General features: G+C 42.0%; 2 protein-coding genes across 2 annotated transcripts in view; one reads left to right on the plus strand and one right to left on the minus strand.

Annotated features, from left to right (window-relative positions):
• xab2 (XPA binding protein 2) overlaps positions 1 to 12443 on the minus strand; it is a 30343-nt gene extending 17900 nt beyond the window's left edge. Inside the window, exon 1 of the mRNA XM_088357822.1 lies at positions 12362 to 12443. Coding sequence (XP_088213948.1) covers positions 12362 to 12385 — 24 coding nt within the window. The 5' untranslated portion in view covers positions 12386 to 12443. The remainder of the gene's footprint in view (positions 1 to 12361) is intronic.
• On the plus strand, positions 1696 to 11152 carry LOC148383990 (myosin heavy chain, fast skeletal muscle-like). The gene is made up of 39 exons (XM_088357820.1): positions 1696 to 1899; positions 2079 to 2222; positions 2287 to 2443; positions 2533 to 2560; positions 2637 to 2751; positions 2827 to 2919; positions 3002 to 3065; positions 3170 to 3268; positions 3350 to 3453; positions 3544 to 3682; positions 3772 to 3890; positions 3973 to 4122; positions 4200 to 4370; positions 4453 to 4759; positions 4874 to 4944; positions 5053 to 5140; positions 5223 to 5340; positions 5446 to 5569; positions 5668 to 5804; positions 5898 to 6153; positions 6250 to 6492; positions 6565 to 6741; positions 6845 to 6990; positions 7078 to 7168; positions 7249 to 7638; positions 7730 to 7856; positions 7936 to 8054; positions 8193 to 8389; positions 8464 to 8647; positions 8723 to 8888; positions 9140 to 9264; positions 9384 to 9692; positions 9763 to 9966; positions 10043 to 10168; positions 10254 to 10424; positions 10518 to 10622; positions 10689 to 10784; positions 10871 to 11002; positions 11085 to 11152. The coding sequence occupies exons 1-39, from the start codon at positions 1696 to 1698 to the stop codon at positions 11100 to 11102; spliced, it is 5814 nt and encodes a 1937-aa protein (XP_088213946.1). The 3' UTR covers positions 11103 to 11152.
• Positions 12444 to 12954: the final 511 nt, after the last annotated feature.

The following is a 12954-nucleotide window of genomic DNA, read 5'->3' on the forward strand; positions in this document are numbered from 1 at the left end:
GTGGATTAAGTTCAATTGGCTTGCGTGCAATTTATTTTGGGCATGATCTCAAATGAGTTGCCAAGTGTTTGTTTACCCATTTAGGGACACGCATGGCTGGCGACTGAGCGTGTAAGAGTAGAACTGCATCTTTGGTTTTATTAGAGGAATGTGAGATGCACGGTATACAGGAAACTGAAGACCACTTATGTCTGAGCCAGGGTGCCTGTACAAAATAATGTTATGGAGAATTAGGTGAGTTTTCATAAGTATTTTGAAATGGTACACAACAAATGGAGAAGCTAATATAATATGTTTTGAAGATTTAAAATGAGTTTAGTGGTCAGACCAGCAAACTGAGAAAATTTGGGGTTAAGAATAGATTTACAATTAGGCATTGCATATACATTTCAGTCCGAGGTAGAAAATAGTTCTGAGGAAAGTGGCCAATGAAAGCTTCAGGGTGGGTGAGAGCGTCTTTCTTTCATTACAAAGATTTCAAACATGCAAGTGTCCTGTAACCAAACACCGGTGGAATTCAGATGCGTCTTCCAGCCATCAATCAATCCTTTCCTTCAAGCTATCCCGAATTAAACTTGGTTGACATTAATGACATGTTGTTATGTTCTTTTAAATCTAGAACTACATTATTGGGAAGCGTACACAAAGAGTATTCTGGCTGTTTCGCAAAGGATATCAATGGACTTGAGCAACGAGATCACTTTCACTTAGCGGTGCCAGTCAGCTGCAGAACATTTGCATAGCAATAGTTTTCTCACTCATGGGCAGCAATGATTTTCTATCTTTCTCATGAAAGAACTAATATACACTTTTACTGTACATAAAAGGCCTTAATTAATTTCTGTTTACTGTTTATTCTTGTGATCATCATTTTAGTGTTACCACATCCTATAGTTAAGTGATCAAAAGTTAATAGTGGCATGATGGCACATTTTTCAAAAATAAGCATTTTAAATTAAATTTGGAACCATACTGAAGGTTTTTATTTTATTTTTATTTTTTTATTTGAGTGAATTGTTGAGAATGTTTGTTGGAATTTCACACAAGGGTTTGTGCCTTTCAAGCAGATGGTGTAACTTTATACTGGATTTTTTCAATTCTAATAACAAATGTCCGAGTGACCAAATAGGCAACAGGATGAATAAAGGGCCATGACCAAACTTGAGTGAGTCTCCTGCTGACCAGGCACTCCAACCCTCTATAAAAAAGTCAGCCCCGCTCTCGAGCATCAGCTGATAGGTTTACAACACAGGTGAGTGTGTGGCATTGGTTTCTTTACTCTTGATTGATGAGTTGATGTAGTGATAGTTGATTTTACGTCACTTGGCATCCATACAGCCAGATTTTAAATGTTACTATTTGTGATATTATATAAATCCCAATTCAATTTTACACAAATGTATGACTGTAGTAAATAACAACAACTACCTCACTCTCTTTGATTCTCTAATTAGTTACTTAATTCTGATGTAAAATGTAAAAAACAAGGATTGAAACTGTTGTACTAAATAGTATTTTTCAAATTTTTTTTACAGCATCGCAAGACTCAATTGGACGGAGTACCCTTGATTTATTTTTTCTAACGAGCTAGAGGTAAGACAACATACAACCATTGAAACACTGTATATGTATGGTAGCAAAAGCAAACCGTCATCGCCATTTGAATCTTTTTGCAGTCTCCATTCAAGTGCCACCATGAGCACCGATGCAGAGATGGAGCAGTATGGCGCTGCAGCCATTTACCTCAGGAAGCCCGAGAGGGAGAGGATTGAGGCTCAGGCAGCTCCCTTTGATGCCAAAAGCGCCTACTTTGTGGTAGATCCAGCTGAGATGTACCTCAAGGGTAAAGTCACCAAGAGGGAGGGTGGAAAAGCCACAGTTGAAATTGATGGTGGAAAGGTAGGGAACCGATTGTATGACATCTGCCAACATTTTCCAGTTCTTGTTAATGTACTACTAATAATCTGAGATATGGTCCTTGTTTCTTAAAGTCTGCAGATTTATTTTGGTGATTTTAGATTGACTGTTAATAATGATCTAATGAATTTCATCAAGACTTATCGTGTATTGTCATTTAGACTGTCACTGTGAAAGAGGATGACATCCACCCCAGAAACCCGCCCAAGTTCGACAAAATTGAGGACATGGCCATGATGACCCACCTCAACGAGCCTTGTGTGCTGTATAACCTCAAAGAGCGTTACGCGTCATGGATGATCTACGTGAGTTTTCACTTTCTAGCAATCTTAACTTGACACGTCTAACTTCTCATGGCTACTTCTGCAGACCTACTCTGGGTTGTTCTGCGTCGTGGTGAATCCCTACAAGTGGCTTCCGGTGTACGACGCTACATGCGTAGGAGCGTACAGAGGCAAGAAGAGGATTGAGGCCCCGCCCCACATCTTCTCCATCTCTGACAACGCCTATCAGTTCATGCTCACAGGTAAGAAGCCAAGAGACTTTAATTTAAGGAACTAGATGTTGACTACTTTGTAAAAATGCTCACTGAAATCATTTATGTTCGTTTTATAGATCGTGAGAATCAGTCTGTCCTGATTACGTGAGTAAAGCAGACAATGTTGGATAACATTACAGGACCCGAGGTCTAAATTTTTATTTGGTTTTGTCTAATGCAGTGGAGAATCCGGTGCAGGAAAGACTGTCAACACCAAGCGTGTCATCCAGTACTTTGCAACAATTGCAGCTATTGGTTCCAAGAAGGCTGAACAACAAACAGCAGGCAAAATTCAGGTAAATGGTGTAAATGTACATGTGAACAGGATTGGGGCAAGGGAATTACAGTGATTTTATAATTTTTTTGGGCAGGGCTCTCTTGAAGACCAAATTGTTGCAGCCAACCCTCTGCTGGAGGCCTACGGTAATGCCAAGACTGTGAGGAATGACAACTCGTCTCGTTTTGTAAGTAGTTCAAATCGTCATTTTTGTTTTGATCACTCATTGTGTTATCCTGAATTAAAAAGCTTCTGTTGTTGTTAAATAGGGAAAATTTATCAGGATCCATTTTGGCTCCAGTGGAAAGCTGTCCTCTGCTGATATTGAAACATGTGAGTTTAAACTGTACTCGGAAATAAGCACTAAATACTCATGTCTGGTAGGACGATATAAAATTTAATATTGCCACACTCTCACATTTAATTACTACTCTCAGATCTGCTGGAGAAGTCCCGTGTCACCTTCCAGCTGTCAGCTGAGAGGAGCTACCATATCTTCTATCAGCTGATGACAGGCCACAAGCCAGAGCTGCTCGGTATGCCACGACAAATAGACTTCAGTAAAACTTCAGTAAATCTGAAAAATTGACTTGTGTGCTCACTGAACTTAACTCCAGAGGGGCTTCTGATCACCACCAACCCATATGACTACCCAATGATCAGTCAGGGTGAAATCACTGTCAAGAGCATCAATGACATTGAGGAGTTCATCGCAACAGATGTAAGGATACAATTCAAACACTATTAAAGAGGTTCGTGCAGTACGAGAATGAGAATCCCAAACTTTAACTGTGGTTAATGTACATTGCAGACAGCTATCGACATCCTGGGATTCACTGGGGAAGAGAAACTCGGCATCTACAAGCTGACTGGTGCTGTGATGCATCATGGCAACATGAAATTCAAGCAGAAGCAGCGTGAGGAGCAGGCGGAACCTGACGGCACCGAAGGTATGTCTTGGGTATTTTAGGAACTGTACCAAGTGTTGAATATAAAGCAGCATTCATGTCTAAACTGACTGTAAAATGTCTCTTCTTAGTGGCTGACAAGATCGCCTATCTTTTGGGCTTGAACTCGGCCGATATGCTGAAAGCTCTGTGCTACCCTCGAGTCAAAGTTGGGAATGAATTTGTGACCAAAGGTCAAACCGTCCCACAGGTAAAAAAATAATAAAATTGAGACTCCGTTATAACTTCCATATTGAACAAAACAAATTGTAACCTTAACATCTCTTCACGAGGTCAACAATTCTGTGTCAGCTCTCTGCAAATCCATCTATGAGAAAATGTTCTTGTGGATGGTCATCCGTATCAATGAGATGTTGGACACAAAGCAGCCAAGACAGTTCTTCATTGGAGTGTTGGACATCGCTGGATTTGAGATCTTCGATGTGAGTCACAGAACAATCGAATCAGCTCAGACAAACACATCAGTGGATTAATAAGGTGTAATATCTGTATTCTGTAGTTCAACAGCTTGGAGCAACTGTGCATCAACTTCACCAATGAGAAACTGCAACAGTTCTTCAACCAACACATGTTTGTCCTGGAGCAAGAGGAATACAAGAAAGAAGGCATTGAATGGGAGTTCATTGACTTTGGTATGGACTTGGCAGCTTGCATTGAGCTTATTGAGAAGGTGAGAGACATACTGTGTATGTCAACATTCAATTTGATTCAAAATCTTGATTTGTAAGTATCTGACAAATACTCTTCTTCAGCCAATGGGCATCTTCTCCATCCTTGAAGAGGAATGCATGTTCCCCAAGGCCTCTGACACCACCTTCAAGAACAAGTTGCATGACCAGCATCTTGGCAAAACCAAGGCCTTTGAGAAGCCAAAGCCTGCAAAGGGCAAGGCTGAGGCCCACTTCTCACTGGTTCACTACGCCGGTACCGTGGACTACAATATCAATGGTTGGTTGGACAAGAACAAGGACCCATTGAATGACTCCGTTGTCCAGCTCTATCAGAAGGCAGCAAACAAGCTGCTGGCTATGTTGTATGTCGCCCATGCTTCAGCTGAAGGTAAATGTATACCATTCAGAATTACAATGTAAACATAATGATACGGAAAATAAAATGAAGTATTGTCAAATTAATTGAAGCGGACATAAGGGAAAGGTTGTCTTTGAAAAACAGATGCTGGTGCAAAAAAAGGTGGTGGAAAGAAGAAGGGTGGTTCCTTCCAGACTGTGTCTGCTCTTTTCAGGGTACGTTTTCTCTTCTATAAGAATTAAAATAAGAATTAAAAAAAAAAAAAAAAAAACTTTGATCACGTTGGAAAGGGGCTGACCAGAATTTGTTGTGCTCAACCACAGGAGAATTTGGCTAAGCTGATGACCAACTTGAGGAGCACTCATCCTCACTTTGTCCGTTGCCTGATTCCCAACGAATCAAAAACCCCAGGTTCGATCTTTTAGGGAAGAGTCATTTTCATGAACTGTAGCCCAAAAAAAGAAAAGAAATGACTAAAATCTTTTGCATTCAGGTCTGATGGAGAACTTCTTGGTCATCCACCAGCTGAGGTGTAACGGTGTGCTTGAGGGTATCAGAATCTGCAGAAAGGGCTTCCCCAGTAGGATCCTCTATGCTGATTTCAAGCAGAGGTAGCTGTTAATTCATTCAAATGTCTTCACTGAAAGTGAGACACTAGGTAAAAAATAAAATGAAATACAATGTGCTGTGATTAACCACCCAGCCTTCTTTCACAGATACAAAGTATTGAATGCCAGTGTCATCCCAGATGGACAATTCATTGACAACAAGAAAGCTTCAGAGAAACTGCTGGGCTCCATTGATGTAGATCACACTCAGTATAGATTTGGACACACAAAGGTGCATTTCCAGAGTAACAAATGGAAATAGAAGACATACCACATATTCAGCTGGATAGATATTTGCTAAAGACGTATTTACTTCAATTGCTGATCTAGGTGTTCTTCAAAGCTGGTCTGCTGGGTACCCTGGAGGAGATGAGAGATGAGAAACTGGCTGCATTGGTGACCATGACTCAGGCCCTCTGCAGAGGATATGTCATGAGGAAAGAGTTTGTGAAGATGATGGAGAGGAGGTAAGTCTATTGTCATTTTGTGTACATCCAACCAACAGCAGTCCCCAAAAACATACCGCAATAAAATACCCTTCTGTTCCTTTCCTCCCTCAGAGAATCCATCTTCAGCATCCAGTACAACCTCCGTTCCTTCATGAATGTGAAAAACTGGCCGTGGCTGAAGCTGTACTTCAAGGTCAAGCCTCTCCTGAAGAGTGCCGAGACGGAGAAAGAGCTGGCGCAGATGAAGGAGAATTATGATAAGATGCAATCAGACCTCGCTACTGCTCTGGCCAAAAAGAAGGAGCTGGAAGAGAAAATGGTGTCCCTGCTGCAAGAGAAGAATGACCTGCAACTGCAAATCGCAGCGGTAAGGGAAAAAGTAGATACTTAGTACATGGCATACTCTGCAAAGACATGCAGAAAATGCAGTCTGAAATTGTGTAAAATCTTCATTTGCATCTAGGAAGGTGAGCACCTTTCAGATGCTGAGGAAAGATGCGAGGGGCTCATTAAGAGCAAGATCCAGCTTGAGGCCAAACTCAAAGAGACGACCGAGAGACTGGAAGATGAAGAAGAAATCAACGCTGAGCTGACCACGAAGAAGAGAAAGCTGGAGGATGAATGCTCAGAGCTCAAGAAAGATATTGATGATTTGGAACTCACCTTGGCTAAAGTAGAAAAGGAGAAACACGCCACTGAAAACAAGGTGAACTTCGACCTCATTTTAAATTTCGCCACCAGAAACAGCTGGCAGTGAAGTATTGCTTAAATATTTTAGGTGAAAAATCTGACAGAGGAGATGGCAACTCAAGATGAGACGATTGCCAAGTTGACAAAGGAGAAGAAAGCCCTCCAAGAGACTCACCAGCAAACACTGGATGATCTGCAGGCAGAGGAAGACAAAGTCAACACTCTGACCAAGGCCAAGACAAAGCTGGAGCAGCAAGTGGATGACGTAAGAACACCATCACGGCCACATAAATGATTCAAATGGACTCAGGTAGAACATCTTTTAAGGATCATGACTCGTTGTCGTTTAAATAAATGCGATGCAACAGCTTGAAGGCTCCCTGGAGCAAGAGAAGAAGATCCGCATGGACCTTGAGAGAGCCAAGAGGAAGCTTGAAGGTGACCTAAAACTGGCCCAGGAATCCATAATGGATCTGGAGAATGATAAACAACAATCAGATGAAAAACTCAAGAAGTAAGAGAAAGAATCAGATTGGAACTTGTGGTTTATGTTGATTCCTGCTGCAAAGATGTAGCATGTCTTTCTCCTTTCTACTCAAAGGAAAGACTTTGAGACCAGTCAGCTCCTCAGCAAGATTGAGGATGAACAGTCTCTTGGTGCTCAGCTGCAGAAGAAGATCAAGGAACTGCAGGTACATTTCTCACCTAATTACACTTGCCATGAGATGATCTCATTGGGTTGCAGTCAATACAATAATATTGTCCCACCTAGGCTCGTATTGAGGAGCTGGAAGAAGAGATCGAAGCTGAGAGGGCAGCTCGGGCCAAGGTGGAGAAGCAAAGGGCGGACCTCTCCAGGGAACTGGAGGAGATCAGCGAGAGGCTTGAGGAAGCCGGTGGAGCAACGGCCGCTCAGATTGAGATGAACAAGAAGCGGGAGGCTGAGTTCCAGAAGCTGCGTCGGGATCTTGAAGAGTCCACCCTGCAGCATGAGTCGACGGCCGCCGCTCTCCGCAAGAAGCAGGCTGACAGCGTGGCAGAGTTGGGCGAGCAGCTCGACAACCTCCAGCGTGTCAAGCAGAAGCTGGAGAAGGAAAAGAGCGAGTACAAGATGGAGATTGATGACCTCTCCAGCAACATGGAGGCTGTTGCCAAATCCAAGGCAAGAATAATTATAATGACAAAATGAAATTATTTGGATCTATATGATGACACACTAAATGCTGACAATCCCTTATCCTTTATGATGACAGAGCAACTTGGAAAAAATGTGCAGAACACTTGAAGACCAGTGTGGAGAGCTCAAATCCAAATACGATGAGAATGCTCGTCAGTTGAATGACATCGCTATACAGAAGGCGAGACTCCAAACGGAGAATGGTAAGTCAGCTGTGGGCCAACTGTGATGAAATTTGCAATGTGAATGTTCAAATACTAATCCTCCCAATTCGTCATTCAGGTGAGTTTTCTCGTCAGCTTGAGGAGAAGGAGGCCCTTGTTTCTCAGTTGACGAGGGGTAAACAGGCATTCACTCAGCAAATGGACGAGCTCAAGAGGCTGAATGAGGAAGAAGTGAAGGTAGAAGATACTATAAACAGGATGCAATCCTTCTCCTGTGTCGCAAGTTACACGAGCCTTGCCTCGAACGATCACTGAAGGTTTCTTTTTCATACAAACCGAAACAATAACTCAAATTGATTTTGTTGGGTTCATCAGGCCAAGAATGCCCTGGCACATGCGGTTCAGTCTGCCCGCCACGACTGCGATCTGCTCCGAGAGCAATATGAGGAAGAGCAGGAGGCTAAAGCTGAACTGCAGCGAGGAATGTCCAAGGCCAATAGTGAGGTGGCACAGTGGAGGGCCAAGTATGAGACCGATGCTATCCAGCGCACTGAGGAGCTGGAGGAGGCCAAGTAAGGAACTTTGACATAAGGGGAGGATGTTTCCAGAGATTTTCTGCAAACCCAAAAATCTTTGCCCATTACAGAAAGAAGCTTGCCCAGCGTCTCCAGGAAGCAGAGGAGTCCATTGAGGCTGTGAACTCCAAGTGTGCCTCTTTGGAGAAGACCAAGCAGAGGCTCCAGGGTGAGGTGGAGGACCTCATGATTGATGTGGAGAGAGCCAATGCCCTTGCTGCCAACCTTGACAAGAAGCAGAGGAACTTTGATAAGGTGAACGAGCGATTAAATATTGTGACGACTCCATAGTTCACAGTACTTCACTACGAAAAAACTAAATATGTCCAGATCATGGCCGAATGGAAGCAGAAATTTGAGGAGGGCCAGGCAGAGCTGGAAGGTTCCCAGAAGGAGGCCCGTTCTCTCAGCACTGAACTGTTCAAGATGAAGAACTCTTATGAAGAGGCCTTGGATCAGCTGGAGACCTTGAAGAGGGAGAACAAGAACCTCCAGCGTGAGTCATTATGACTGAGATGAAACTATCTTATGCAATCAAGATTATTACCCCCACTGTTTACACCCAAAGGTGGTAGCAACAGTACAATTTCAACACTATCATATAAAGTACTGTATTTTGATCATGTTAAGATGGCTCTAGTCTAGTCTAGATATACTTAAATTAATGCTGAGCTTAAAAAATATTGTTTATTTCCTTTGCCACTATCTTAAGGATGTGTTTAATATTATGTGTTTATTCTTCTATAGAGGAGATCTCTGACTTGACTGAACAGATAGGTGAGAGTGGAAAGACCCTCCATGAGCTGGAAAAGGCCAAAAAGACAGTGGAGAGTGAAAAGTCTGAAATACAGACAGCACTAGAGGAGGCAGAGGTACAGTAAATAGAATGTCTTGATACTTTGAATGTCTTTAATTCATAAGGAATATATATATTCAATTGGATAACACACAACTTGGTGAAGCAAAGCGACAATTTCAACTTTCTCCAAAGGGCACGCTGGAGCACGAGGAAGCCAAGATTCTCCGCATTCAGCTTGAGCTCAACCAAGTCAAGGGTGAGGTTGATAGAAAGCTGGCCGAGAAGGACGAGGAGATGGAGCAGATCAAGAGGAACAGCCAGAGAGTGATTGACTCCATGCAGAGCACGCTTGACGCTGAGGTCAGGAGCAGGAACGATGCCCTGAGGCTCAAGAAGAAGATGGAGGGAGACCTCAACGAGATGGAGATTCAGCTGAGCCACGCCAACAGACAGGCTGCTGAAGCCCAGAAGCAACTGAGGAATGTCCAGGGACAACTCAAGGTGAGTTTATGTTTATTACACAAACTGTTGGAGGCTAAAGGAATTAAAGAAAATGCTCTGCTCTTGCTAGGATGCTCAACTGCACCTTGATGATGCTATTAGAGGACAAGAAGACATGAAGGAACAGGTTGCCATGGTAGAGCGCAGGAACGGATTGATGCTGGCTGAAATTGAGGAGCTGAGAGCCGCTCTGGAACAGACGGATAGATCCCGCAAACTGGCTGAGCAGGAGCTGGTTGATGCCAGCGAGCGTGTCGGACTGCTTCACTCTCAGGTTCGTGCACCATAGTTCTAAAGTCCTTCACTTTCAGATACAAAACAGTTCTGATTCATAACTTTGTCACGTTCAGAACACCAGCCTGATCAACACCAAGAAGAAGCTGGAGGCTGACTTTGTTCAGGTTCAAGGTGAGGTCGACGATGCTGTTCAGGAGGCACGAAATGCTGAGGAGAAGGCCAAAAAGGCCATCACTGATGTGAGTGAGAACGTGAACACTTACCTGGCACCACTGCCAATGCAATCAATATTTTGAAATATCAAAACAACACTCTTGGTTTCAGGCTGCCATGATGGCCGAGGAGCTGAAGAAGGAGCAGGACACCAGCGCTCACCTGGAGAGGATGAAGAAGAACCTGGAGGTGACTGTCAAGGACCTGCAGCACCGCCTGGATGAGGCTGAGAGCCTCGCCATGAAGGGTGGCAAGAAGCAACTCCAGAAACTCGAGTCTAGAGTACGTTTTGATATTTTGTCTAAATCTATTTTTGAGCATCACACCGGACTTGAGACCAGTCTTACGATCGAACAAATGTGTTTCCTTTGTCAGGTGCGTGAGCTTGAAGCTGAAGTAGATGCCGAACAGAAACGTGGAGCTGATGCTATTAAAGGCGTACGCAAATATGAGAGAAGAGTGAAGGAGCTGACCTACCAGGTATCTTCTTTTTCACTCAAGTTTAAAAAGCCACATTTCAACACTTTCAAATTTTTGTCCTGATAGACTGAGGAGGACAAGAAGAACATGACCAGACTTCAGGATCTGGTGGACAAATTGCAGCTCAAAGTCAAGTCTTACAAGAGGCAGTCTGAGGAGGCTGTGAGTACATTTTCAAAATATATTTTCCATATTGGCTACAATTACTTTTTTTTTTTTACTCTGTCCTATCTCTAAATCTTCCACAGGAGGAGCAGGCCAATACTCACATGGCCAGGTTCAGGAAGGTCCAGCATGAGCTGGAGGAAGCTCAGGAGCGTGCTGACATTGCCGAGTCACAGGTCAACAAGTTGAGGGCCAAGAGCCGTGATATTGGCAAGGTGACTACAGACTTCGATTAACAACACTTGCTTGGTGAACTTGAATAGAGTTAATATTTTTTCATGATTTTTCCCCCCCTAGTCTGACGCTGCTGAATAAGGGACCACCCTTGGAGGACATTCAACAGAAATCATATAATATGAAGTAGCTGTTGAAATGGCTTCTTACAATGCTTTTACTCAATAAAATTTATTCGCATCTATGATTATGTCTCATTCAGTTCTCACTGTAGCTTTTCAAATAGCACCTTTGAAGCTACAAGTTTTATTACACATAGTTTGTGAATTTGTCTATGCAAAAAAAAAAAAAAAAAAACGTCCAGTAAAACATAGCATCAGGAAATTAGATTACTCTCGACTACTGACATTAATTTTCGCTTGGAAAACAATGCACATACTCAAAGCAATATCACAATGCAATAAGATTTATTCCTCTTATTATTCATATTACAACCAAACTAGCAAGATTAATCTTTAATACTCCTAATTAGCGCCATCCTGGTGAGAATGTAATAAAACAAAAATAAAAACAGATCAAGTGTAAGACTACCACAACCTATAATAACTCTGCAAGATTATTCTTTAATACTCCTAATTAGCGCCATCCTGGTGAGAATGTAATAAAACAAAAATAAAAACAGATCAAGTGTAAGACTACCACAACCTATAATAACTCTGCAAGTCTTTGTGACTCTTAATTAGGGTTGTCTGACTGAGAACCTCAAAAACAAAACAAAAATAAAATCAGATCAGGTGTCAGACTGACTGAGACAACCGATAAGAGTCTGCTTGTCTTTGCAACTCTCGCTGCGCTAATTGATACCAGTCACGTAATCCGTTGCAAATGTTCAACTTGTAAGCTTATCCTCCAGCTATTCAACGACAGTAAGAGCAAGCGGAACACTCCATATTGCACCTTGTTAGGGTCAACTTTCACCTCTTGAGGCAAACAGACACGTAAATTAACTAGCACCCACTGAGTGAAACATGAACAGCTGATGTGAAATTCCTGACATATTTGTCAGGGAACTGGATACTTATACGACATATAGCCACTTATGAGTTGCTCTACATGTAATCTCTGTTCAATCTATACTTGTCGGCAGCAGGCCTGGATGTTTAAAATGCTTTTCTATTTAAGAAAGCTGCCCTGTCTGAAAATGCACACGCTCAAAATAAATTACATGTCGCAAAAAATGTGATATGTACCCTATAGCTCTTCTTAACCTGCCCAACATGTAGGTGATGTGTGTCGCTAGAGCCTAATGAACAGTACTTCCACGAACTGTATAAATTATAACATTGAAAATGAAGTTTTTAATTCAAGTACACAAACAGGCTGGCCTGATGCTCACTTACCTGGCACGTCTTCAGCCAAAGCATTTACTGTCAATAAATGTACAGCCACAATTTGTTGCACCAGAGGACATCTCCTGGATCATATTACCTCATTAAAAAAAACACAAAACCAACATACAAATCAATATGCCAGTATAGTTGGATAAAAGTGCACCATCTAGTGGAGAATTTGTATAATTGAATAAGTGCGTTAATTAATTTTTTAATTTTAACTCTTTAAACTACTATTTCAGAAACATTAATTACACACTTAAAAGATAATTAGTAATTTACAATAAAATGGGGGCACTTCTCATGAATAGTTGTTTTTTGCATGCGGCATATCATAAAACAGCGATTTTAAGACACAGATTGATAATAATACGTTACTTAGCTCCTAAATGTTCATGTTCTTTTAAAAACAAATTTTAAAAAGTAGTTTATTCATTCGCTAGCTACCCCAACCCACTCTACTAGCTTGCTAATAACTAATGCTAAACGAATGCTAGCTCTTTTACGAAGATATTTTCTTGCCTTCATTTTTACATAGGTACCATTAACTGTGTGTGAAAAGTGTGATAAAAGACAAAACTTACCCCGCAATATTTTATCCA

Source organism: Syngnathus floridae, chromosome 17, assembly GCF_059516105.1.
Source record: "Syngnathus floridae isolate MCC-2025c chromosome 17, RoL_Sflo_1.0, whole genome shotgun sequence".
Taxonomy (NCBI): Eukaryota; Metazoa; Chordata; class Actinopteri; order Syngnathiformes; family Syngnathidae; genus Syngnathus; species Syngnathus floridae.